This window comes from Bombina bombina, chromosome 5, assembly GCF_027579735.1.
Source record: "Bombina bombina isolate aBomBom1 chromosome 5, aBomBom1.pri, whole genome shotgun sequence".
Taxonomy (NCBI): Eukaryota; Metazoa; Chordata; class Amphibia; order Anura; family Bombinatoridae; genus Bombina; species Bombina bombina.
Window position 1 is genome coordinate 226,461,009 of NC_069503.1, and position 25,416 is coordinate 226,486,424.

General features: G+C 40.3%; 1 protein-coding gene across 1 annotated transcript in view; it reads left to right on the forward strand.

Moving 5' to 3' along the window:
• Window positions 1–25,416, forward strand: part of KIF5B (kinesin family member 5B) — a 346,765-nt gene that overhangs the window by 303,167 nt on the left and 18,182 nt on the right. Inside the window, exons 18-25 of the mRNA XM_053713860.1 lie at window positions 5,891–5,952; window positions 6,172–6,281; window positions 8,383–8,484; window positions 8,642–8,702; window positions 8,790–8,861; window positions 8,932–9,036; window positions 9,162–9,378; window positions 15,904–16,036. Of these exons, the coding sequence (XP_053569835.1) occupies window positions 5,891–5,952; window positions 6,172–6,281; window positions 8,383–8,484; window positions 8,642–8,702; window positions 8,790–8,861; window positions 8,932–9,036; window positions 9,162–9,378; window positions 15,904–16,036 (862 nt within the window). The remainder of the gene's footprint in view (window positions 1–5,890; window positions 5,953–6,171; window positions 6,282–8,382; window positions 8,485–8,641; window positions 8,703–8,789; window positions 8,862–8,931; window positions 9,037–9,161; window positions 9,379–15,903; window positions 16,037–25,416) is intronic.

Consider the following 25,416-nt stretch of genomic DNA (forward strand, 5'->3'; position numbering starts at 1 on the left):
ACCCTATTTCTCCAACTGTTCCTTCAGCAGAATGACTGGGGGAAGTGGGAGAGGTATTTAAGCCTTTGGCTGGGGTTTCTCTGCCTCCTCCTGGTGGCCAGGTTCATTATTTCGCAACAGTAAGGAATGATGCCGTGGACTCTCCTTATACAGAAAGAAATGAAATTATCTGGTTAGCATAATTTGTTTTACATGCTGCTTTGTGTGATTTTTTTTTTTCCTGGGCCGATAGACAGTGTTTTTGGCTGTAACAAACAGGTTTCACTTAAGTTTCACTTTCGTTTATGAAAGTGTTGCACAGCTCCTATTACTTGCTGTACTTGTAATAACAAGGGAAGTACTGTCTTGCACTCCATGTGACCAGGTGTGGTCTATGTTCATTTCCTCCATTCTGACTGAGACTTGAACCTGAGTAGAGTGTTTCCTCTGTTAACTGTCTGGGTCTAGGAGGTGGTGAGTGCCCCAGCCATTGGGAGTATAAAGGTGCAGTTTTCTATAATAAAAATGTTTTTATTTGTGTCCTCCTGTGGGTATAACCTAAGCTATGGAGGATTCGGACATGCTAGAAGGTACTCCTTCTGTACTAAATCATACCTGTTTATATTGTGAGAAGGCCGTGGTTTTCCCACCTACTCTATTATGTTCCACATGCCTCAACACCATTATAAAGTCTAAGAAGGGAGACAAGCCTGCTAAGGCTCTTAGTCCCTCTGAGCCGTCTACCTCTCAGGACTCTGTGTCCCGTGAGATTTACTACCCTTGCTACATTATCCACTCCACATGCAGTTCCCTGTAGCACATCTAATCCTCCATTTGGAGGGGGCCTTCTTCCTGTGGACTTTGCCGCGCAATTTCAAATGACTGTGTCTGCGGCCCTCAGTGCATTACCTCGCTCTAACAAACACAAGAGAAAGGTTAAACATAGTTCTCCTGACCCAGAGTCATCTAAATATTTATCGGATTTAGCTATTATGTCCCAGTTATCAGATAATGAGTTAAAGGGACACTGAACCCAAATTTTTTCTTTCGTGATTCAGATAGAGCATGCAACTTTCTAATTTACTCCTAGTATCATTTTTTCTTCATTCACTTGCTATCTTTATTTGAAAAAGAAGGCATCTAAGCTTCTTTTTTGTTTCAGTACTCTGGACAGTACTTTTTTTATTGGTGGATGAATTTATCCACCAATCAGCAGGAATAACCCAGGTTATTCACCAAAAATGAGCCTGCATCTAAACTTACATTCTTGCATTTCAAATAAAGATACCAAGAGAAGGAAGAAAATTTGATAATAGGAGTAAATTATAAAGTTGCTTAAAATTGCATGCTCTATCTGAATCACGAAAGAAAAAAATTTGGGTTCAGTGTCCCTTTAATGTCTATAGCTTCAGAGGGTGAACTTTCTGGGTTGGAGTCCTTAGCGTCTAAGCCTCCTGCTGCAGAGGAACTGTCCTTTTAGATTAAAAATTGAGCACTTGCGTTTTTTATTAAGGGAGGTCCTGTCTACGTTAAAGGTTTCAGAGGCCACGCTGCCTGAAGAACCTATGATACCTAAATTAGACAGTTTACAAAGACAGGAAAGTTCCTTTGACTTTTCCTGTGCCGGTTAAGATGACAAACATTATTAAGAACAAATGGGAAATAATTTGTTCTTCCTTTTCCCCCTTGTCTACTTTTTAAAAAGTTCCCGGTCCTGGACTCTCAACTGGATTTGTGAGTTTCCATTCCTAAGGCGGTTGGTGCTATCTCATTGCTTGTTAAACGTACTACCTCTTAAGGATAGTTCTTGGTTCAGAGAGCCGATGGATAAGAAAATGGAAACCTATCTGAGAAAGATGTTTCAACATATATAGGATTTTTGTTTCAACCGGTGGCTGCAGTTGCCAGAACTCATTGAGGTGGAGTCTCCCCTCGAGGATATTCAAGACAGAATTTAAGCTCTGAGAATTGCTAATTCTTTTATCTATGATGTGAACATGCAAAATATTGCAAAGGCCTCTGGCTTTCTGGTCCTAGCCCGCCGGATGCTCTGGTTGAAGTCTTGGTCTGCAGATATGACTTCTAAGTCCAAACTCCTTTCTCTTCCCTTCAAGGGAAACAATTTATTTGGTCTAGACCTGGACTCCATTATTTCTACGGTTACCGGAGGCAAGGGTGCCTTCCTACCGCAAGATAAGAGCAAGTCTGAGGGACGACAATCTTCTAATTTTCGTTCCTTTCGTTCTGACAAATCTTAACGACAACTATCCTCCTCCAAGCCCGAGCAACCCAAGAGTACTTGGAAGCCGGCTCAGTCCTGAAATAAATCCAAGCAGAATACGAAGCCTGCTGAAAACAAATCGGCATAAAGGGGCGGCCCCCGATCCGGGATCAGATTGTGTAGGGGCAGACCCGTCTCTTGTTCAAGGACGCCTTGTTTAAGGATGTACAGGATCCATGGGTCCTGGAGGTGGTATGTCAGGGATACAATATAGGTTTCAAATCTCATCAGCCAAGGGGCAGATTCCTTCTCTCGAATCTGTCTACCAGACCAGAAAAGAGAGAAGCCTTTCTATGGTGCGTTCAGGATCTATCCTCCTTATCGAAGAAAGAGGTTTGGGGTTTTTTTAAACTTTTTCGTGGTCCCAAAGGAGGAGGGAGCTTTCCGCATAATTCTGGACCTAAAGTGCTTAAACAAATTTCTCAGTGTCCCTTCCTTGAAGATGGAAACGAAAAGGTCCATCCTTCCTTTAATTCAGGAAGGCCAGTTTATGACCACTATAGATCTGAAGGACACTTACCTTCATGTTCCAATCCACAGGTAATACTTTCAGTTCCTGAGGTTTGTATTCCTGGACCAGTACTTCCAGTACATTGCCCTTCCATTTGGCCTAGTTACTGCTCCAAGAATCTTTATTAAGGTTCTGGGGGCTCTTATAGCCGTTGCCAGAACTCAAGGTATTGTAGTAGCCCCATACTTGGACTATATTCTGCTGCAAGCACCATCCTTTTGTCTTGCGGAAGAATTCTCAGAGTCCCTTCTCAGTCTTCTTCGATCACATGGATGGAAGATAAACTTGGAAAAGTACCAGGGTGGAATTCCTGGGTACTATAATATACTCCATATCCATAAGTATTTTTCTAACAGACAAGAGATGTTGCATGCTAACTTTGGCATGTCTTGCCCTCCGGACCTCCTTGAGTCCCTCTGTGGCTCAGTGTATGGAGGTGATTGGTCTCATGGTGTCCAGCATGGACATCATTCCTTTTGCCAGGTTCCTTTACAACTGTGCATGCTGAGGCAGTAGAAGGCGATCATTCAGATCTGTCTCAACAGATTGTTTTAGACAGCCGGTCGAGAGAATCACTCTTGGTGGCTCTGTCCAGATCATCTGTCCCGAGGGACATGCTTCTTAAGACCATCCTGGGAGATTGTGACTATAGACGCAAGCCTATCCTGATGGGGATCTGTTTGGGGTGCCGGGAAGGAAACATGGGTTGTGGACTCAGGAGTCCTCCCTCCCGATAAATATTTTGTAACTAAGGGCAATCTTCAAGGTATTGAAGGCTTGGCCACTTCTGGGTTCGTCCCAGTTTATCAGATTCCAATCAGACAATATAACATTGGTGGCTTACATCAACCATCAGGGGGGAACAAGATGTTCCTTAGCGATGAAGGAAGTATCTCAGATTCTGGAGTGGGCGGTGGCCCACAGCTGTTTGCTGTCAGCGATCCACATTCCGGGTGTGGACAACTGGGAGGCAGATTTTCTCAGCAGGCAATCCTTCCATCCCAAGGTGTTTGCAGAGAAATGCAGCAAGTGGGGGACACTGGAGATAGATCTCATGGCGTCCCATCTCAATACCAAGCTACCCAGGTATGGGATCTAATGGATGCACTAGCAGTGCCCTGGAGGTTCAAACTCATATCTTTTTTCCTCCATTACCGCTTCTTCCTCGAGTGATGGCCCGCATCAAGCAGGAGCGGTTATCAGTAATCCTGATTGCTCCATTGTGGCAGCGAAGGACGTGGTTCGTGGATCTAGTGGGGATGTTCTCATCTCCTCCGTGGAAGTTATCTTGTCGCAGAGACCTGCTGATACAAGGTCCATTTGTTTATCAAAATCAATCAAAATCTAGGTTCTCTGAGGCTGACTGCATGAAGATTGAACGCTTAGTCTTAGCCAAGAGAGGTTTCTCTGAGAGTGTAATTGATACTCTTATTCAAGCTTGTAAACCAATTACTCGGTGTATCAACCACAAGGTGTGGAGGACCTATTTATTCTGGTGTGAAGAGCGTGGTTTTTCCGGGCACAGAGTTAAGGTTGCCAGGATCTTATCTTTTCTCCAGGATGGGCTGGAGAAGGGCCTTTCTGCTAGTTCCCTGCAACAGGTTCCGTTTGAGCCTCTGCATTCCGTTGACATTAAATTATCTTGGAAGGTTCTCTCTTTATTGGCTATTCCCTCTGCAAAGAGTTTCTGAGATCTCTGCTTTGCAATGTGAGCCTCCTTATCTGATTTTTCATGCAGATAAGGCAGTTTAACATACTTAATTCACTTTTCTTCCTAAGGTTGTGTCCGTTCGCAACATCAATCAGGAAATTGTGATTTCTTCCTTCTGTCCTAATCCTTCATTGAAGAAACGCTTACTTTACAATTTGGATGTTGTTTGCGCCTTGAAGTTCTATCTTCAGGCTGCTAAGGAGTTGTAGACAATCTTCCTCTTTGTTTGTTGTCTATTTTGGGAAACAAAGGGGCAGAAAGCTACTTAGACTTCCCTATCTTTTTGATTAAGCAGGGTCCGCTTAGCTTACGAGACACCGGGACATCGTCGTCCTGAGAGGATAACAGCTCATTCCACTAGAGTAGTGGCTTCCTCCTGGGCCTTTAAGAATGAGGCCTCTATGGATCAGATTGGTAAGGTGGCTACCTGGTCCTCCATACATACTTTTTCAAGATTTTACAAGTGATGTTTTTGCTTCGGCGGAAGCAGCTTTCGGGAGAAAAGATTTGCAGGCTGTGGTGCCCGTTAGAATAGGGTCTGCCTCTTCCTTTTTGTTCCCTCCCGTTATTCATTCAGTGTCTTCTGGAGCTTGAGTATAGTTTTCCCAACAGTAAGGAATGAAGCCGTGGACTCTCCCTATCTTAGGAAGGAAAACATAATTTATTATAGATTTTGGATATTATATGTATACATTTTGAGAACAAAACTGATAAATTATACAAAAGGTTTTTACTTCTGATAAATGGTATATAGTTGCACTTGAAAGAAAATATGAATTGAAATATACTAATTTGGCAGAATAATTTATTGACAATTGTAGAAGTATTAAAGTTTTATAGTGTGTTCTGTCATAATGATTAAAATGTATACTACATTTATGAATGTTAAGATTGTTTTATACTGTTCACATCCACTTAAAGGGACACTAAACACAAATTTTTTCTTTTGTGATTCAGATAGAGCATACACTTAAGCAACTTTCTAATTTACTCCTATTATCATCATTTAAGCTGTTTTTGGTTCAGGACTCTGGACAGCACTTTTTTATTGGTGGATGAATTTATCCACCACTCAGCAAGAACAACCCAGGTTGTTTGCCAAAAATGGGCCGGCATCTTAACTTATATTCTCATATTTCAAATAAAGATACCAAGAGAATGAAGAAAATTTGATAATAGGAGTAAATTACAAAGTTGCTTAAAATGTCATGCTCTATCTGAATAGCAAAAGAAAAAAATTGGGTTCAGTGTCCCTTTAAGGACCATTATACAAAAAAAATATTAATTTAAAAAAATGACATGCTGTTCATTACAACTAGCGCTGCTGATTTGGCTTATAGGCAATTGTATGTAATTATTTAATATTGTATGCAGCTTATTCTGAACAACTAATTTTTTTATATTTTAGAAAAAGTTCATGAAATGGAGAAAGAACATTTGAATAAAGTGCAAAGTGCTAATGAAGTTAAGGTAGGGCAAATTTTCTTTACTTTTAAAACTGATATCTGTACCTAAAATATGACCATCTGAACTTTTCTTGAAACGTAATGAATTCTTAACAATCTCATAGTATGTGTGTTTTTCAACCATATACAGTATATATTTATTTAATTGGTTTTGAGACATTCACAGTTTATGGGAGATAAACTTAATCTCTGTTAGGAAGTAAAATCAAATATTGTTTTCCAGCATGCTGTGGAGCAGCAGATTCAGAATCATCGGGAAGTTCACCAGAAACAACTGAGCAGTCTCAGGGATGAGATTGATACCAAGGAGAAGGTTATTACAGAGCTTCAAGAGTAAGTGTTAAACATTCACACACAATGCAACACTTCGACAAAATAGATTTATTTTTTTTAAATGTATTTGAACTATTACATATGTTTATGTAAAGCCTAATTCATTTGTGTGAAGGACTTTTCTTTAAGAAACAACATATTATTGTTAGTAAAATAAGGCATGAACAAATGTACACATCTATCAGTATGCTGCATCTTAAAAAACATGTATGAGTAACAAATGTGTTCATGGTAAAAAAGTTGAACTCTGTCAAGATCATCTGGTGAATGCAAAATGCTTTATTTTTTATAGGTATTGACATACATTTTAAAGGTAGATAAAAACCATAGGCCCAACATATCCTAAAAGTGAAAGCTTTTTAAAGGGACGTGAAACCCAAAATATTTCTTTCATGATTCAGATGGAACATACAATTTTAAACAACTTTCCAATTTAGTTGAATTATTTAATTTACTTCTCTTGTTAACCTTTGCTTAAAGGCTTATCTAGGCAAGCTCAGGAGCAGCAAAGAACCTAGGCTCTAGCTGCCGATTGGTGGCTGCATATATATGCAGATTGTCATTGGCTCATCCATGTTTTCCGTTAGAAACCAGTAGTGCATTGCTGCTCCTACTACAAATGATACCAAGAAAATGAAACAAATTACATAATAGAAGTAAATTTGAAAGTTGTTTAAAATTTTACATTCTACCTAAATCATGAAAGAACATTTTTGGGTTTCATGACCCTTTAAATTCCTAGACCTTACTGTCCTTACAATATCAGCTTGAATGCGGTTTTCTTGGTTATGAAGATTAAAGGAACATGAAACCAAAAGTTTTCATGATTCAGATAAAGAATATAATTTTAAACAGCATTCCAATTTACCTCTTTGTGGAGGTAATAGCAATTTACATGGGTGAGCCAATAACACAAGGCATCTATGTGCAACCACCAATCGGCAACTACTGAGCGTATGCTTTTCAACAAAGACTATCAAGAGAATGAAGCAAATGAGATATTAGAAGTAAATTGTAAAGTTGTATAAAGTTGCATGTTCTTTCCGAATTATAAAAGGAAATAAAATTGGGTTTCATGAGGCAGGGCTCAACAAGCCTGGGAGCCACTGGCTCTTAGAATTTTACCCCTGGCTACTAACTTTTTGGTTTATTCTCCATAAATTTATATACAAATACCACTCTGGCTCCTAAATTTTAAACAGATTTTTTGACCCCTGTTTTAAGGGTTTTCTTGCTAGGTGAATTCCCCCTGTTGCAAGCCAATAAATCTGGTAACCGTTAAAGATTGCTTTTAGTGATTTTTTTTTTTTTGCCAAATGGTGTGAACCTAAGAGTTTTCATTGTGCTTCCCTATGTGCTTTACATATATTATGGATTTTATTCAAGATTGTGTTGGTATGGGTCTTGATAGCCATTATTTATTTTGCTTTTGGTTCATTGGAAGGTAGTGCTTTACCCTTGTGTTTTTTTCAGAAAGGCAGCTCATCCTTCCGTGGGACCTATATTTTGGTTTTAACCAATGTATAAGGAGTATTTGAATTGATTTTTCAGATCTGGTGGTTTTGTTTACAGCTAGAGAAGTGTTATGAACAGTTGCACAAGGCAGCTACATTAATTACCTTATACGCATTTTAAAAATCGGGCTCATTTATTATTTTTTTTTATTTTTTGCAAACAACTTTTTGTCAGAAGGTCTTGTAGATGGTGCTTCCACATGCATTAGCTTCCTATAACTTTCTTTGGTACTAGGCCACTCATTTCAATTTTTTTTCTGAATATATCAAAGTGAAAACGTTAATTATATTTAAGCTAAAAGTGTTTATTCATGCTTTAAAGTAAAACTCATTTGAATGACTGCTTGTAATATATGCATTTTTGTGTCTCTTGCCTGGTTTGTTTTCCGTCCACACTTCCTCCACTTACTATAAAAGTTATACCATGATATTGACTATTGGAAGTTTTACCTACTTTTTAAGAGTTCACAATGCACTGCGTTTACCAGTTAAGAATGACATTTCTTGAAGCAGCGTTTTCCCCTCATTATTCGTCTAATGAGATTAGAAAATGAGATTTGTCTAATGAGATTAATTTTACTTTTTAGCCAATATCAGAAGATAATGCTTGAACAGGAACGACTTAGGGTGGAACATGAGAAGTTGAAATTTGCAGATCAAGAGAAAAGCAAAAAATTACACGATCTCACGTAAGTTTACAAGTGCACAAATTGTTCACTAGAATATTTGTTGATCAACAAACTAAAGTGAGTTTTTTTTTCTTCAGCTTCTTAGTTCACTTTATTTTCCCACTCTTAACCATTTAATCATTGCTGAATTAAACTTTTTTTTAAATTTTATAAACAGTGTCATGCAAGATAGACGAGAACAAGCCAGACAGGATTTGAAGGGGCTAGAAGAGACTGTGGTAAGAAAATGTATAAATATTTATGGTCTGTGAAAGACGATGTAGTTTTAAACACTGATAAAAAAAAAAGTTATCCTTTATTCATAGGCTAAAGAACTACAGACCCTGCATAACCTTAGGAAGTTATTTGTTCAGGATCTGACTACTCGAGTTAAAAAGGTAATTTGCACAAACTTTTCCTCTCTTGCGCAAACCTTGTGTGCATTTTAATGGTTATCTTTTACTCTAGAGTGCAGAAATGGACTCCGATGACACAGGAGGTAGTGCAGCACAGAAACAGAAAATTTCCTTTCTAGAGAACAATCTTGAGCAGCTCACCAAAGTCCACAAACAGGTATACTATGAAATGTTTTCTAATTATACTTTCCATTTTTGTTTTCTTCAATCACATTTGTTTATAGAAAAATATGTAAGTGGCTTACTTTGTATAAAAGTGTTTATTAATAACCCACTATGCAGTTGGTACGTGATAATGCAGATCTGCGGTGTGAGCTTCCAAAGCTGGAGAAACGACTTAGAGCTACTGCTGAGAGAGTTAAAGCCTTGGAATCTGCACTAAAGGAAGCAAAAGAAAATGCATCACGTGATCGAAAACGTTATCAACAAGAAGTAGATAGAATAAAAGAAGCTGTTCGATCCAAGAACATGGCTAGAAGAGGACATTCTGCACAGATTGGTAAGTATAAATATTTTATTGTTTGTTTTTTCTATCTACAAATTGGAGGGGACCTAACTTTTCCAAATTGTGATGTTCAAAGTGAGCTAAAAGTGTCAATGTGAATTTGTGAATGAATGTACAACACAAGGTAATATGTTATTTGCCACAATTAACCCCTTTTACTTCCTCCTCTCTTAGTTGCATGTTGCTCCTGGTCATATAAAGAATGTGCATTTTGTTGTAAATCTCATGTAAATGATGTGCCATATTTCCGCTTTCAGTACGATTTGATAACCTCTGCATTCTTGCCTATGGACCTGCCTTTTTGTACCACCAGTGTATTTCTGCCAAATAATTATTATTGCAAATTCAGTACTTTAGCAGACTGCATGTTTTTTATGAAAAGGCTCTTAAAGCAATGATAAGATAAGATGCTACCTATGAGTTTATCAGGAAATATATGTAAATCAATATATTTTTTCTTCTTCATTTGGATAAAACTTAAATTGAGATCCTTAATATGCATTTTTAAACAAAATATTTTGAATGCTTTTAAAAAAAAAAATCTTAATTTAGATCATACTGATTTTTGTTTGTTGTTGTCATACTCTATATAATTTTCCTCTTAAAACATATTTCTTCTGTTATGTGTGATCAGTCCACGGGTCATCATTACTTCTGGGATATAACTCCTCCCCAACAGGAAATGCAAGAGGATTCACCCAGCAGAGCTGCATATAGCTCCTCCCCTCTACGTCAGTCCCAGTCATTCTCTTGCACCCAACGACTAGATAGGATGTGTGAGAGGACTATGGTGATTATACTTAGTTTTTATGACTTCAATCAAAAGTTTGTTATTTTACAATAGCACCGGAGCGTGTTATTACTTCTCTGGCAGAGTTTGAGGAAGAATCTACCAGAGTTTTTTACTATGATTTTAACCGGAGTAGTTAAGATCATATTGCTGTTCTCGGCCATCTGAGGGAGGTAAAAGCTTCAGATCAGGGGACAGCGGGCAGATGAATCTGCATTGAGGTATGTAGCAGTTTTTATTTTCTGAATGGAATTGATGAGAAAATCCTGCCATACCGTTATAATGACATGTATGTATACACTTCAGTATTCTGGGGATGGTATTTCACCGGAACTACTCTGTTAAAAGTCACTAATCCTTTTAATAGGTATTTATCATGTTAAACGTTTTTGCTGGAATGTAGAATCGTTTACATTTCTGAGGTACTGAGTGAATAAATATTTGGGCATTATTTTCCACTTGGCAGTTGTTTGGTTTTAATTGTGACAGTTTCGTTTCTCTTCACTGCTGTGTGTGAGGGGGAGGGGCCGTTTTTGGCGCTCTTTGCTACGCATCAAAAAATTCCAGTCAGTTACTCTTATATTTCCTGCATGATCCGGTTCATCTCTGACAGATCTCAGGGGTCTTCAAACTTCTTTGGAGGGAGGTAGATTCTCTCAGCAGAGCTGTGAGAATTTTATATTGACTGTGAATAAAAAACGTTGCTCTGTAATTTTTATGTCAAATTTAATTATTGTTATTTTTCTAATGGGAACAAACCTTTGCTAAAAGTTGTGTTGTTTTAAAGTTTGATGCTATAACTGTTTTTCAGTTCATTATTTCAACTGTCATTTAATCGTTTAGTACCTCTTTGAGGCACAGTACGTTTTTGCTAAAAAAGATTATAACCAAGTTGCAAGTTTATTGCTAGTGTGTTAAACATGTCTGACTCAGAGGAAGATATCTGTGTCATTTGTTCCAATGCCAAGGTGGAGCCCAATAGAAATTTATGTACTAACTGTATTGATGCTACTTTAAATAAAAGTCAATCTGTACAATTTGAACAAATTTCACCAAACAGCGAGGGGAGAGTTATGCCGACTAACTCGCCTCACGCGGCAGTACCTGCATCTCCCGCCCGGGAGGTGCGTGATATTATGGCGCCTAGTACATCTGGGCGGCCATTACAGATAACATTACAAGATATGGCTACTGTTATGACTGAAGTTTTGTCTAAATTACCAGAACTAAGAGGCAAGCGTGATCACTCTGGGGTGAGAACAGTGCGCTGACAATACTAGGGCCATGTCTGATACTGCGTCACAGCTTGCAGAGCATGAGGACGGAGAGCTTCATTCTGTAGGTGACGGTTCTGATCCAAACAGATTGGATTCAGATATTTCAAATTTTAAATTTAAATTGGAGAACCTCCGTGTATTACTAGGGGAGGTCTTAGCAGCTCTCAATGATTGTAACACCGTTGCAATACCAGAGAAACTGTGTAGGTTGGATAAATACTTTGCGGTACCGGCGAGTACTGACGTTTTTCCTATACCTAAGAGACTAACTGAAATTGTTACTAAGGAGTGGGATAGACCCGGTGTGCCGTTCTCACCCCCTCCAATATTTAGAAAGATGTTTCCAATAGACACCACCACTCGGGACTTATGGCAAACGGTCCCTAAGGTGGAGGGAGCAGTTTCTACTTTAGCTAAGCGTACCACTATCCCGGTGGAGGATAGCTGTGCTTTTTCAGATCCAATGGATAAAAAATTAGAGGGTTACCTTAAGAAAATGTTTGTTCAACAAGGTTTTATATTGCAACCCCTTGCATGTATCGCGCCGATTACGGCTGCGGCAGCATTTTGGATTGAGTGTCTGGAAGAGAACCTTAGTTCATCTACGCTAGACGACATTACGGACAGGCTTAGAGTCCTTAAACTAGCTAATTCATTCATTTCGGAGGCCGTAGTACATTTAACAAACTTACGGCTAAGAACTCAGGATTCGCCATACAGGCACGTAGGGCGCTGTGGCTAAAATCCTGGTCAGCTGATGTTACTTCTAAGTCCAAATTACTTAATATACCTTTCAAGGGGCAGTCTTTATTTGGGCCCGGTTTGAAAGAAATTATCGCTGACATTACAGGAGGTAAGGGCCACGCCCTACCTCAAGACAAAGCCAAAGCTAAGGCTAGACAGTCTAATTTTCGTCCCTTTCGGAATTTCAAAACAGGAGCAGCATCAACCTCCACTGCACCAAAACAGGAGGGAGCTGTTGCTCGTTACAGGCAAGGCTGGAAGCCTAACCAGTCCTGGAACAAGAGCAAGCAGGCCAGGAAACCTGCTGCTGCCCCAAAGACAGCATGAACCGAGAGCCCCCGATCCGGGACCGGATCTAGTGGGGGGCAGACTTTCTCTCTTCGCCCAGGCCTGGGCAAGAGATGTTCAGGATCCCTGGGCGCTAGAGATCATATCTCAGGGATACCTTCTAGACTTCAAATTATCTCCCCCAAGAGGGAGATTTCATCTGTCAGGGTTGTCAACAAACCAGATAAAGAAAGAAGCGTTTCTACGCTGTGTACAAGATCTGTTATTAATGGGAGTGATCCATCCGGTTCCGCGGTCGGAACAAGGACAAGGGTTCTACTCAAACCTGTTTGTGGTTCCCAAAAAAGAGGGAACTTTCAGGCCAATCTTAGATTTAAAGATTCTAAACAAATTCCTAAGAGTTCCATCGTTCAAAATGGAAACTATTCGGACAATCTTACCCATGATCCAAAAGGGTCAGTACATGACCACAGTGGATTTAAAAGATGCTTACCTTCACATACCAATTCACAAAGATCATCACCGGTATCTAAGGTTTGCCTTCTTAGACAGGCACTACCAGTTTGTAGCTCTTCCATTCGGATTGGCTACGGCTCCAAGAATCTTCACAAAGGTTCTGGGTGCCCTTCTGGCGGTACTAAGACCGCGAGGGATTTCGGTAGCTCCGTACCTAGACGACATTCTAATACAAGCTTCAAGCTTTCAAACTGCCAAGTCTCATACAGAGTTAGTTCTGGCATTTCTAAGGTCGCATGGATGGAAAGTGAACGAAAAGAAGAGTTCTCTTTTTCCTCTCACAAGAGTTCCATTCTTGGGGACTCTTATAGATTCTGTAGAAATGAAGATTTACCTGACAGAAGACAGGTTAACAAAGCTTCAAAATGCATGCCGTGTCCTTCATTCCATTCAACACCCGTCAGTAGCTCAATGCATGGAGGTGATCGGCTTAATGGTAGCGGCAATGGACATAGTACCTTTTGCACGCCTACACCTCAGACCGCTGCAATTGTGCATGCTAAGTCAGTGGAATGGGGATTACTCAGATTTGTCCCCTACTCTGAATCTGAATCAAGAGACCAGAAATTCTCTTCTATGGTGGCTTTATCGGCCACACCTGTCCAGGGGGATGCCATTCAGCAGGCCAGACTGGACAATTGTAACAACAGACGCCAGCCTACTAGGTTGGGGCGCTGTCTGGAATTCTCTGAAGGCTCAGGGACTATGGAATCAGGAGGAGAGTCTCCTTCCAATAAACATCCTGGAATTGAGAGCAGTTCTCAATGCCCTTCTGGCTTGGCCCCAATTAACAACTCGGGGGTTCATCAGGTTTCAGTCGGACAACATCACGACTGTAGCTTACATCAACCATCAGGGAGGGACAAGAAGCTCCCTAGCAATGATGGAAGTATCAAAGATAATTCGCTGGGCAGAGTCTCACTCTTGCCACCTGTCAGCAATCCACATCCCGGGAGTGGAAAACTGGGAGGCGGATTTCTTGAGTCGCCAGACTTTTCATCCGGGGGAGTGGGAACTTCATCCGGAGGTCTTTGCCCAAATACTTCGACGTTGGGGCAAACCAGAGATAGATCTCATGGCGTCTCGCCAGAACGCCAAACTTCCTCTCTACGGGTCCAGATCCAGGGATCCTTGAGCGGTTCTGATAGATGCTTTGACAGCACCTTGGAACTTCGGGATGGCTTATGTGTTTCCACCCTTCCCGCTGCTTCCTCGATTGATTGCCAAAATCAAACAGGAGAGAGCATCAGTGATTCTAATAGCGCCTGCATGGCCACGCAGGACTTGGTATGCAGATCTAGTGGACATGTCATCCTGTCCGCCTTGGTCTCTACCTCTAAGACAGGACCTTCTGATACAGGGTCCATTCAAACATCAAAATCTAACTTCTCTGAAGCTGACTGCTTGGAAATTGAACGCTTGATTTTATCAAAACGTGGTTTTTCTGAGTCGGTTATTGATACCTTGATACAGGCTAGGAAGCCTGTTACCAGAAGGATTTACCATAAAATATGGCGTAAATACCTATACTGGTGCGAATCCAAAGGTTACTCCTGGAGTAAGGTTAGGATCGCTAGGATATTGTCCTTTCTACAAGAAGGTTTAGAAAAGGGTTTATCAGCTAGTTCATTAAAGGGACAGATTTCAGCTCTGTCCATCTTGTTACACAGGCGTCTGTCAGAAAATCCAGACGTCCAGGCCTTTTGTCAGGCTTTAGCTAGGATCAAGCCTGTGTTTAAAGCTGTTGCTCCGCCATGGAGTTTAAACTTAGTTCTTAACGTTTTACAGGGTGTTCCGTTTGAACCCCTTCATTCCATTGATATAAAATTGTTATCTTGGAAAGTTCTGTTTTTAATGGCTATTTCCTCGGCTCGAAGAGTCTCTGAGTTATCAGCCTTACATTGTGATTCTCCTTATCTGATTTTTCACTCAGACAAGGTAGTTCTGCGTACTAAACCTGGGTTCTTACCTAAGGTAGTCACTAACAGGAATATCAATCAAGAGATTGTTGTTCCATCCTTGTGTCCAAATCCTTCTTCAAAGAAGGAACGTCTTCTACACAATCTGGATGTAGTTCGTGCCCTCAAGTTCTACTTGCAGGCAACTAAAGATTTTCGCCAAACTTCTTCCCTGTTTGTCGTTTATTCTGGACAGAGGAGAGGTCAAAAAGCTTCTGCTACCTCTCTCTCTTTTTGGCTTCGTAGCATAATACGTTTAGCCTATGAGACTGCTGGACAGCAGCCTCCTGAAAGAATTACAGCTCACTCCACTAGAGCTGTGGCTTCCACTTGGGCCTTTAAGAATGAGGCCTCTGTTGAACAGATTTGCAAGGCTGCAACTTGGTCTTCGCTTCATACTTTTTCCAAATTTTACAAATTTGACACTTTTGCTTCTTCGGAGGCTATTTTTGGGAGAAAGGTTCTTCAGGCAGTGGTTCCTTCTGTATAATGAGCCTGCCTATCCCTCCCGTCATCCGTGTACTTTTGCTTTGGTATTGGTATCCCAGAAGTAATGATGACCCGTGGACTGATCACACATAACAGAAGAAAACATAATTTATGCTTACCTGATAAATTCCTTTCTTCTGTTGTGTGATCAGTCCACGGCCCGCCCTGTTTTAAGGCAGGTAAATATCTTTTAAATTATACTCCAGTCACCACTTCACCCTTGGTTACTCCTTTCTCGTTGATTCTTGGTCGAATGACTGGGACTGACGTAGAGGGGAGGAGCTATATGCAGCTCTGCTGGGTGAATCCTCTTGCATTTCCTGTTGGGGAGGAGTTATATCCCAGAAGTAATGATGACCCGTGGACTGATCACACAACAGAAGAAAGGAATTTATCAGGTAAGCATAAATTATGTTTTTTTGTTTTTAAAGAATTTTCTTTTTGCGTGTGTTTACAGCTAAGCCAATTCGCCCCGGGCAGCATCCAGTCTCTTCTCCTACCCATCCAAATGCAATTCGTGGGGGAACAGTTTTTCCTCAAAATAGTCAGCCAGTTGCAGTTCGTGGAGGAAGTGCTAAACAAGACAAAGTGTAAGTTTCTAGTTTCTTATAAAGTTTTATTTTATCAAGGATTTTTTTCTGTAAGAATATACTTTTAATAAGGCAACTCATGGTTCTTATACATAGACCAGCATTGAACTTTCCTGTATTCTGAACCTCTGACATTAAAATGTCATTTTGCTCTATTTCCACAGTTTGTGGTGTTTTTTATTTTAATATATATATATATATATATATATATATATATATATATATATATATATATATATATATATATATATATATATATATATATATATATATATATATATATAATGTACAGTTGTATGCAAAAGTTTAGGCACCCCTGACAATTTCCATGATTTTCATTTATAAATAATTGGGTGTTTGGATCATTTCATTTCATTTTGATCTATCAAATAACTGGAGGACACAGTAATATTTCAGTATTGAAATGAGGTTTATTGGATTAACAGAAAATGTGCAATATGCATGAAAACGAAATTAGACAGATGCATAAATTTGGGCACCCTTGTCATTTTGTTGATTTGAATACCTGTAACTACCTAGCACTGATTAATTTGAGCACACAATTGGTTTGGTGAGCCCATTAAGCCTTGAACTTCATAGACAGGTACATCCAATCATGAGAAAAGGTATTTAAGGTGGCCAATTGCAATTTGTTGTTCTCTTTGACTCTCCTCTGAAGAGTGGCAACAGGGTGGCCTCAAAACAACTCTCAAATGACCTGAAAACAAAGATTGTTCAACATTATGGTTTAGGGGAAGGCTACAAAAAGCTATTGCAGAGATTTAAGCTGTCAGTGTCCACTGTGAGGAACATATTGAGGAAATGGAAGACCACAGACAGAGTTCTTAAGACCAGAAGTGGCAGGCCAAGTAAAATATCGGTAAGGCAAAGGATGGTGAGAATGGTCAAAAACAGCCCACAGACCACCTCCAAAGACCTACAACATCATCTTGCTGCAGATGGTGTCACTGTGCATCGTTCAACGATTCAGCACACTTTGCACAAGGAGAAACTGTATGGGAGAGGGATGCAGAAGAAGCCTTTTCTTCACACACGGCACAAACAGTCGCTTGAGGTATGCAAACGCACATTTGGACAAGCCCGCTTAATTTTGGAAGAAGGTGCTGTGGACTGATGAAACAAAGATTGAGTTATTTTTGGTCATAACAAGGGGCGTTATGCATAGTGACAAAAGAACACAGCGTTCCAAGACAAACACTTGCTACCCTCAGTAACATTTGGTGGATGTTCCATCATGCTGTGGGGCTGTGTGGCCAGTGCTGGTACTTGGAATCTTGTTAAAGTTGAGGGTCGCATGGATTCCACTCAATATCAGCAGATACTTGAGAATAATGTTGAGGAATAAGTGACAAAGTTGAAGTTACGCAGGGGCTAGATATTTCAACAAGACAATACCCAAAACACTGCTCAAAATCTACTCTGGCATTTATGTAGAGGAACAAGTACAATGTTCTAGAATGGCCATCCCAGTTCCCAGACCTGAATATCATTGAAAATCTGTGGGGTGATTTGAAGCGGGCTGTCCATGCTCGGCAACCATCAAACCTAACTGAACTGGAGATGTTTTAAAATGAGGAATGGTTTAAAATAACTTCATCCAGAATCCAGACAATCATTACAGGCTATAGGAATCATCTAGAGGCTGTTATCTCTGCTAAAGGAGGCTCTACTAAATATTGATGCAATATTTCTGTTGAGGTGCCCAAATTTGTGCACCTGTCTAATTTTGTTTTGATGCATATTGCACATTTTCTGTTAATTAAATAAACCTCATTTCACTACTGAAATATTACTGTGTCGTTCAGTTATTTGATAGATCAAAATAAAATTGCTAATCCAAACACCAAATTATTCATAAATGAAGATCATGGAAATTGTCAGGGGTGCCTAAACTTTTGCATGCATTTAAAAAATTTTTTTTTTTTAATTCACACTTTTAAAAAAAGGTTGTAAAACTTGCTACTTGGCTCTAGTGAATTGTTCATACTTGCATGGATGGTAGTCTTTTATGTTTAATTTTTATGCTTGTGTCTGCATGCAAATGTCAAGGAACAGATCATACAGCTGTATACACTCTGGACCAAGTGGCGATGTTCTGTATCTTTTATATAAAAATGTTTATACATGTTTTAGCAGATTTTTTTTTTTCCTTTCATACAAGTGGTAAGAGTCCACAATCCTTTAGTCATGGGAATCGCTTCTCTACCGCTAGGAGGAGGCAAAGATTCCCAAACCCCAAGAGCTCTTTACAACTCCTCACACATACCTCAGTCTTTACTTTGCCTCTGTTGGAGTTGGTTGAAGAATGAAGATGTGCAGAGTTCTTCATCGAGAGGGGTCTTCTATCTTTGTGAGAGCCGGTTCCCCTCAGAGTACAGTTTTTGTTGGAGGGACATACTTGGAGTATGGTCTTTGATTTTACAGTTTGACTTCATGGGAAATCCTTCATAGGCCATTTTTCCTATTGGCCCTTAGTTTTTTGCTATCAGGTTTTAGCATGTCGCCGCGTTCCTTTTTGCACATTTGGGTTTGTGCTTGCTATCGCTTGTGGTGGTGCGCTCTTGGTCTTTGGCTCTTTTTTTTTTTTTTTTTGTATTTTAAACTCCTTTTATTGGAGCGCACTGTTGCTGTGTGTTTATTGTAAATTAACTGAAGTGTCTTCTTCAGTTCATTTATGTGACTCATGCTTAGATTTATCACATTCTGATCAATCTAATGTTTCTAATGTATCTCAGGGTTGTAATGCACCTACTGTCCCTTACAAGGTGATGATGATGGAGTTCCTCCAGCTATGAAGAAATGTATCTCTTCAGCAATTTGCAGGCACTAGCTGCCTTGCCTCCTCCTAGCAAACCTGAAATGTCAGTTCAAGTGTTGGCTTCTACTAGCAATGAGTGTCCTGATACTTGGGGATACTGTTGTATCTTCGAATGGTGATATTTCCTCTGATGGTGAAGATTCCTTACCTGATAATACCTCCTTTCTTTTCTAAGATATGGTGAGTCCACAGCGTTCTCAATTGCCGTTGGTAATATCACTCCTTGCCAGCAGGAGGAGGCAAAGAGCACAACAGCCAAGCTGTTAAGTATCACTCCCTTTCCCACAACCCCCGTCATACTCTTTGCCTTTGGTGTAAGGAGTAGGTGAAGTTTTGGTGTCTGAATAAGATGGGATTTATTACCACTTCAAGATTTTATTATTTTGAAAGCCAGAGTAGGTTTGCTCTGATCTTTCCCATCAAGATTGGGTCTAGCCGTACTCCACGTTAGTCTCTTCAGTAGGGCAGTGATGGCTTTCAAGCAGTTAGGAACTTGTGGGGTGGGCCTCACTGCATTTTCCTAACATGTTGCTTCCCCTGTATAGAAAGCCAGAATAGGTTTACCCTGTCTTTCTTTTTTCCCCAGGTCCCTGTGAGGAGTGGTTTCCTTTCATACTGGGTGAGCTGTACTTCTGCCGGACAGCTAGAGGTGCAGGTAAGTGCCATATTTTATCTTCTGGGAACAGTCGCTGGCACTGAAGAGTTATTTTTTTTTTTAATTATTATTGAGGTTCTAAATAAGGCATACAAGAGAAATATGAAAGCAAAACACGATATTAATGAGATACATACATACATCTTGTCATGCAGTGCTGTATAAAAACAAAGTACCTTTCCAAAAAGAAAAATTCAAAGTATAGTATATAAATATAATGCCTAATGTTCTATGAGCCCCTTAGATAACAGAAGAGGCCTCTCTTGGGCCTCAGTTATAAGCTCATAACTAGTGATCGAAGCTACTTGGTGTGTGAGAGACCACTTTTGGGTCTCCGAATGGGAACCTCTATTTTATAATTTAAGAAACTCTCATAAAAATGTATATATCAGGGTAGTAGAACAACATGTTAAGGAATTGGAATTATTAAGTTTAATACTTTTAACTTAATTTGTAAAGAAGGCTGATCATTTTTGCTGTCCCAAACTGTTAATAATATTAAAGGTAAATGTGATACAAACACGCTATTCTGCTAGACTAGGAAGGGAGAATAAACATTATATTCAGTTGTGTAGCAGGGCATACTTCTAAAAAGTTTGGGTGCGGTATGGGTTATAGAAACCGCTTATGTTATACTATAATTGAGACTTATGGAGGAAAAGTTAGGGTGCGGTATAGGCGAGACAAACCGCGTATGTAGATCTCCTTACAGTTAGGAGGTATATTATGTGGAGAATATGGGGGGGAGGAGGTGGGAGTTTAAATAAATGAAGCTAGATAAATTAAAGAGCCGTACATTACTAAAGAGGGTAAGGTAAGCTTCTGCATTTTGACTTAAAATAAACAGGCTACAGTAGAGCAAAGCATTACATTTGTGTGGGTAAGACCTAATTAGGTTTGGGCCAAAGCGATATCTTGTTCATTAAAGCCCAGGGGTCTAAGACGTTACAAAAAAAAAAAAAAAAAAAAAACTAGGGTCATGCAGCTCCAGTATAAAATATAAGGGGGAAAGATTGTGCATCTATATACTAGTGCAGGTCCAGCCTGCGTTAGAAGACAAGCCCTCCTGGAGTAGCTAGTATCTGTACATACGATAGAAGTTGGTAATTAGTATGGTTATAGCACTCCTGTATGTATGTCCAGACATAATCCATGTTTTAGGTCACCCGTGATTGCCATGCCCGTACAACAAATGTGAATATAAGACTGGAAACATTACAAAAGTTTTAACATAAAGCAAGAAATAAAAACATTACTGATGAACATTGATCTGCATTATAATATAGAACCATGCCTGGTATTATGCTTCTGAGCTATAAGTGTGTAAAGTACAGGCACCACGCCGTCACGGCCGCTGGAAGCAAGGTGTCACATCTAGAAACTACATCCAAACTCTAGGTATATACATAAAGAATAATAACCTACAGACATGAAATTATTATATGATAAAATGTTTAGATTCTACTACCTTCACAATGGGTGCAAAGAAACAATGGGGAGCCTGTAAGCATAGAATTATAAACAGGGACAGAGATTTATGTGAGGTAGCAATCAAAAATTAAACCGTAAATTCTCTCCTGTGCATATTGATGTGGTATAACTCACTATGTATATGAACACACATACAGTATGGTAAAATCTAAGCCGCATGACCTAATTCACAGGAACATAATATATAAGCTAAATTGAACTGTAGCTAGGGCAAAAACTGGTTAATCTAAACACTATAAACTGTATATATTAAACTTGAAGGGAAGTCTTTAGTGGGAAGCTATAGGACTGTACAGCTTACTTGCAATACACATATCAGGTAAATGGTTACATAGAAAATGCAAGTAAGGTTATACATATGAGTAGACTTTGTTAACTAGAAACAAACAGCCTTCAGCTTTTCTGAGTAACTGCAAATTAACTGTTTATCATACTCAAGTCTAATGACCATCCTAAAACTTCAGACCGTTAGGTTTTCATCATCAGATCTAAATAGTAAGGGAAAGCAATAATAGTCCTCAACTTTTGAGAGGTTATGGGTGCATAGGAAAGGTTCCAATCGCTCTTAGTATTGAACCCTTTTAAGCTGTTCATATTGTTATAGCCAATACCCAATCTATGCAGCCCGGCTGTGATGTTTGACCGCCGCAGCCCGCAGGTGTGAAGGGCCGACTGATCTTTGCTGGAGCAGTGACGGTATAAATCCACAGATCGCTGGGCCACTATGTTGTGGGCTGCTGCCATCGAGCAGATCTGAGCAAAGCAGTCTGGCGATGAGAAGGTTACTGTTGATGTAGGGTAAGAGCCGTCTCGGGCTGCTTTAGCTGCAGGCGATAGGACCCGCATGCAACTACTGGGCTCAGTGAGAGGTGCTCTTTGTCGCGTTAGGCTGAAGCTCTTTAGCGTGCCTAGTGATAAGCCGGTGAGGGCTGCATTACTTGAAGGTACTAGACGTCCTGCCTTAAGTATCTTGTCCTCGGAATCCTTCCAAGCCAGGTGAGTCATTGCAGTTCCATTCTTCGCTCCCAAAACGGTATGCTCAGGAGGCGAGGGACGCCGGGGCCCCAAAGCGTCGCCACCCCCTGGAATGGCCATGCAGATGGGCATGTGATTAGAGTGATCCAGAGACTTGTCATCCACCTGCCGGAGCGCCAGGTTGGGTAAGCGCTCAACCATGCTGCAGTACCCGTCTATAAAAAGATGGATCTCCTCCATGATTTGCTCCGCAGATTTTATATCGAAAGATGGTAGTAGGCGCCAGGCTTGAGGATAATTCAGTAGTGATAGGCCCAAAATGGCCGGTTTCAGCGCTTCTTGTCAGCAAGTTTCACACCAGATTCGTAAGATTCTATCACTTTAGCGGAGCTCACATTAATAGTAATAGATGCGCAGGTTTTTTCCGTTAAGCAGCCTTCATTAAGGGACAAATATTTAAGCTGGAACAGTCCTTGAAATTAATTTTTATATGTGTTGTAGTCGGAGCTACTGAAATGTGCGTCTGGACTCCGCTGCTGGCTCCGCCCCCCTGAAGAGTTAAATTTAAGCTGCACATATATTGGTACTTCAATCCTGAGTTCAGGAGGTTTTATGGCAGGGTGCAGGCACTTGGGCTGTGACAATATAGAAGGAAATAAAATCCTTGGAAGGGTTTATTTTTCCTTTGGTGGTTCAGGGGTAATTATCTAGTGTTTGTGCACTTTTTATTGACAGTTGCAAGGGTCAGACCATGCTGACAGAAATTGTGCTCGCTTTTGGCTGCTTTGTTCCGCCTCGGTCACTAAAAAGAGAAGCGTCTTGGTACTGGGAGGCGGATCTGAATTGAGAGGCGTTTTTTTTTACGGCTAGGAACACACACTTTCATAGTCAGGGGCGCAGTTCCTAAGTCGATCACATGTCACGTAATTTCCTGTTCAGAGGAGACCGGATCGGTTTGCGAGTCGGCAGAGACCTCATAGTTGCGGCTTCGTTGTTCAAGAGGGGGCAGGTTGGCGCCTCAGCTATACGCTGAGGTGTAGAGGTCTTGAGTTTGCTACTGTCTTTTTACGTCTCCCTATTTTTTATTACCCACTCTAATTTAAATTTTAGCTGGCCGGTACCTTATTGGGTTATTGGTGAGGACACAGATTGTCCTTTGGGAGCGGATAATCTCTTAAAGGGACAGTGCAGGTTTAAATAATTTTGACATTAATATCATTTTATTACAATTATGGAGCAGTAACTTGCTCCTTTAGTTCAGTGCAAGCTTTGCTTTGATATCCAAATTGAGGACTCTTACATAAAGATATAATTTTCTTTTTTGACACCACGAGTCCACAAATCATCTTAATTACTAATGGGATATTCACCTCCTGGTCAGCAGGAGGTGCAAAGAGCACCACAGCAGAGCTGTTAAATAGCTCCTCCCTTCCCTCCCACCCCAGTCATTCTCTTTGCCTTCATTAGTGATAGGAAGTGGTAAAGTGAGGTGTTAGATTCTTCAATCAAGAGTTTATTATTTTTAAAGTAGTGCAAGATTGTACTGCTTTGTCCTAGGGTGTAGCTGTAGTCCATATCAGTCTCAGTAGAGCAGTGGTGGCTTTAGAGCAATGGGAACTGGTGGGACATAATTCTCACTGCGCCTCCCATATTCTGATGCTGCCATTACCTTGAAAACCTGAGCAATGTTACTCAGGACTTTCCTTATTTACAGGTCCATGGGAGGGAGAGGACCTCTCAAACCTGGGAGCTGCCTTGCTGCCAGGCAGAAGATGAGGTAACTTTATTTCTGGGGGTAGAAAACTCAGAATAAGTTTGGCCACTTTATTTTCTTAATACAGACCTCATGGAAATAATGGGCTCCTTATCAAGGTGTTTCTGAGAGAGATTCTCCTAGCGTACTAGGGGTTACTATGGCAGTATGGATTGTGACTCTCTTCTCCCGGCGGTTCTTATGTCTAACAGTAGCCGACCGGGAGATTTCATATGGACAATGATGCAGAGTGCAAGCTCAGTGTGAGATTCACTATTAACATTTAATAGACGATGTACTGTAATGCAGAGTGGCTTCTCTGGTATAAGCAACTTCCTAATCTGAGACTGCTCAGTCGGTTATTCCTCCCGGTGGCTCAACTTATTAAAATAATAATGGCGACCGGGAGATGACTATTGATATGCCCACGGGGGCGGAGCTTGAGTGGCGCCAATTTAGTTGCGCATCCCTTTACTAGGCTTCCGGTTATCGGAAGGAACAGGGTATTTTAGTCAGAGGGTTTTCAGCACTTCTTTCTTAGTGTTTCCTGTTATCGGAAGGACCTGTAATTTTATGTCCGTTCTCAGCGTTTCAACTGAGCCAAGAATTTGAGCATAAGGGCTGACAGACACCTCAGCTGGGTTAAGCTGAGGTGTAAAGGGAGTTTGCAGTACTTATCTACCTCTTGTTTCCTTTTCAGCCATTTCTGCCAATTTAAATAAAGAAGTTGCTCTTTAAAATTAAAAGAGACAGTAACGTTTAAAAATGTTAAGTTTTTTTATTTGACTCTCATTCATATGTGACCCAAGAGACCCTAAAAAATGTCTTTGTATGTTTTTGGAACAATGTGGAACTACCATTTCCTTTCTGTGTTCATTATGATGAACTTTACTAAAGGGATAAATAATTTTTCTCTTGTAAGGTGTATCCAGTCCACGGGTTCATCCATTATTTGTGGGATATTCTCCTTCCCAACAGGAAGCTGCAAGAGGACACCCACAGCAGAGCTGTCTATATAGCTCCTCCCCTAACTGCCACCCCCAGTCATTCTCTTGCAGCTCTCGACAAGATAGGAAATATCAAGAGATATGTGGTGACTTAGTGTAGTTTTTACCTTCAATCAAAAGTTTATTTTTAAACGGTACCGGCGTTGTACTGTTTTACTCTCAGGCAGAATTTAGAAGAAGAATCTGCCTGGAGGTTGATGATCTTAGCAGTAACTGAAGAGTATGGGAAAGACTTCAGTTGGGGGAACGGTTTGCAGATTACCTGCTTTGAGGTATGTTCAGTATATTTATTTCTAGAGAGATGATAAGATCTAGAAAATGCTGACAGAGCCTAGTATAATTGAGGTAAGCCTGATGCAGTGATTTAACGACTGGGTTCATGCTTACAAAAAAGGGTAATATTCATGTTAATACTCATATTTCTTAGTGATAAAACGTTTACATGTTATATAGAAAAATCGTTTTTTCTCTGAGGGTGATAAATCGTTTTTTTGGGGCCTAGTTTCCACATGGCTAGTCAGATACTCCCAGGAGTATTTTCTTAAGGCCCTCTGACATCGAGTGCATGGTGGGAGGGGCCTATTTTCGCGCTCTAGATCCACAGTTTTTATTCAGACTGAGACATCCAGCTTCCTTAAAGGAGTCTTCTGGCATCTGAGG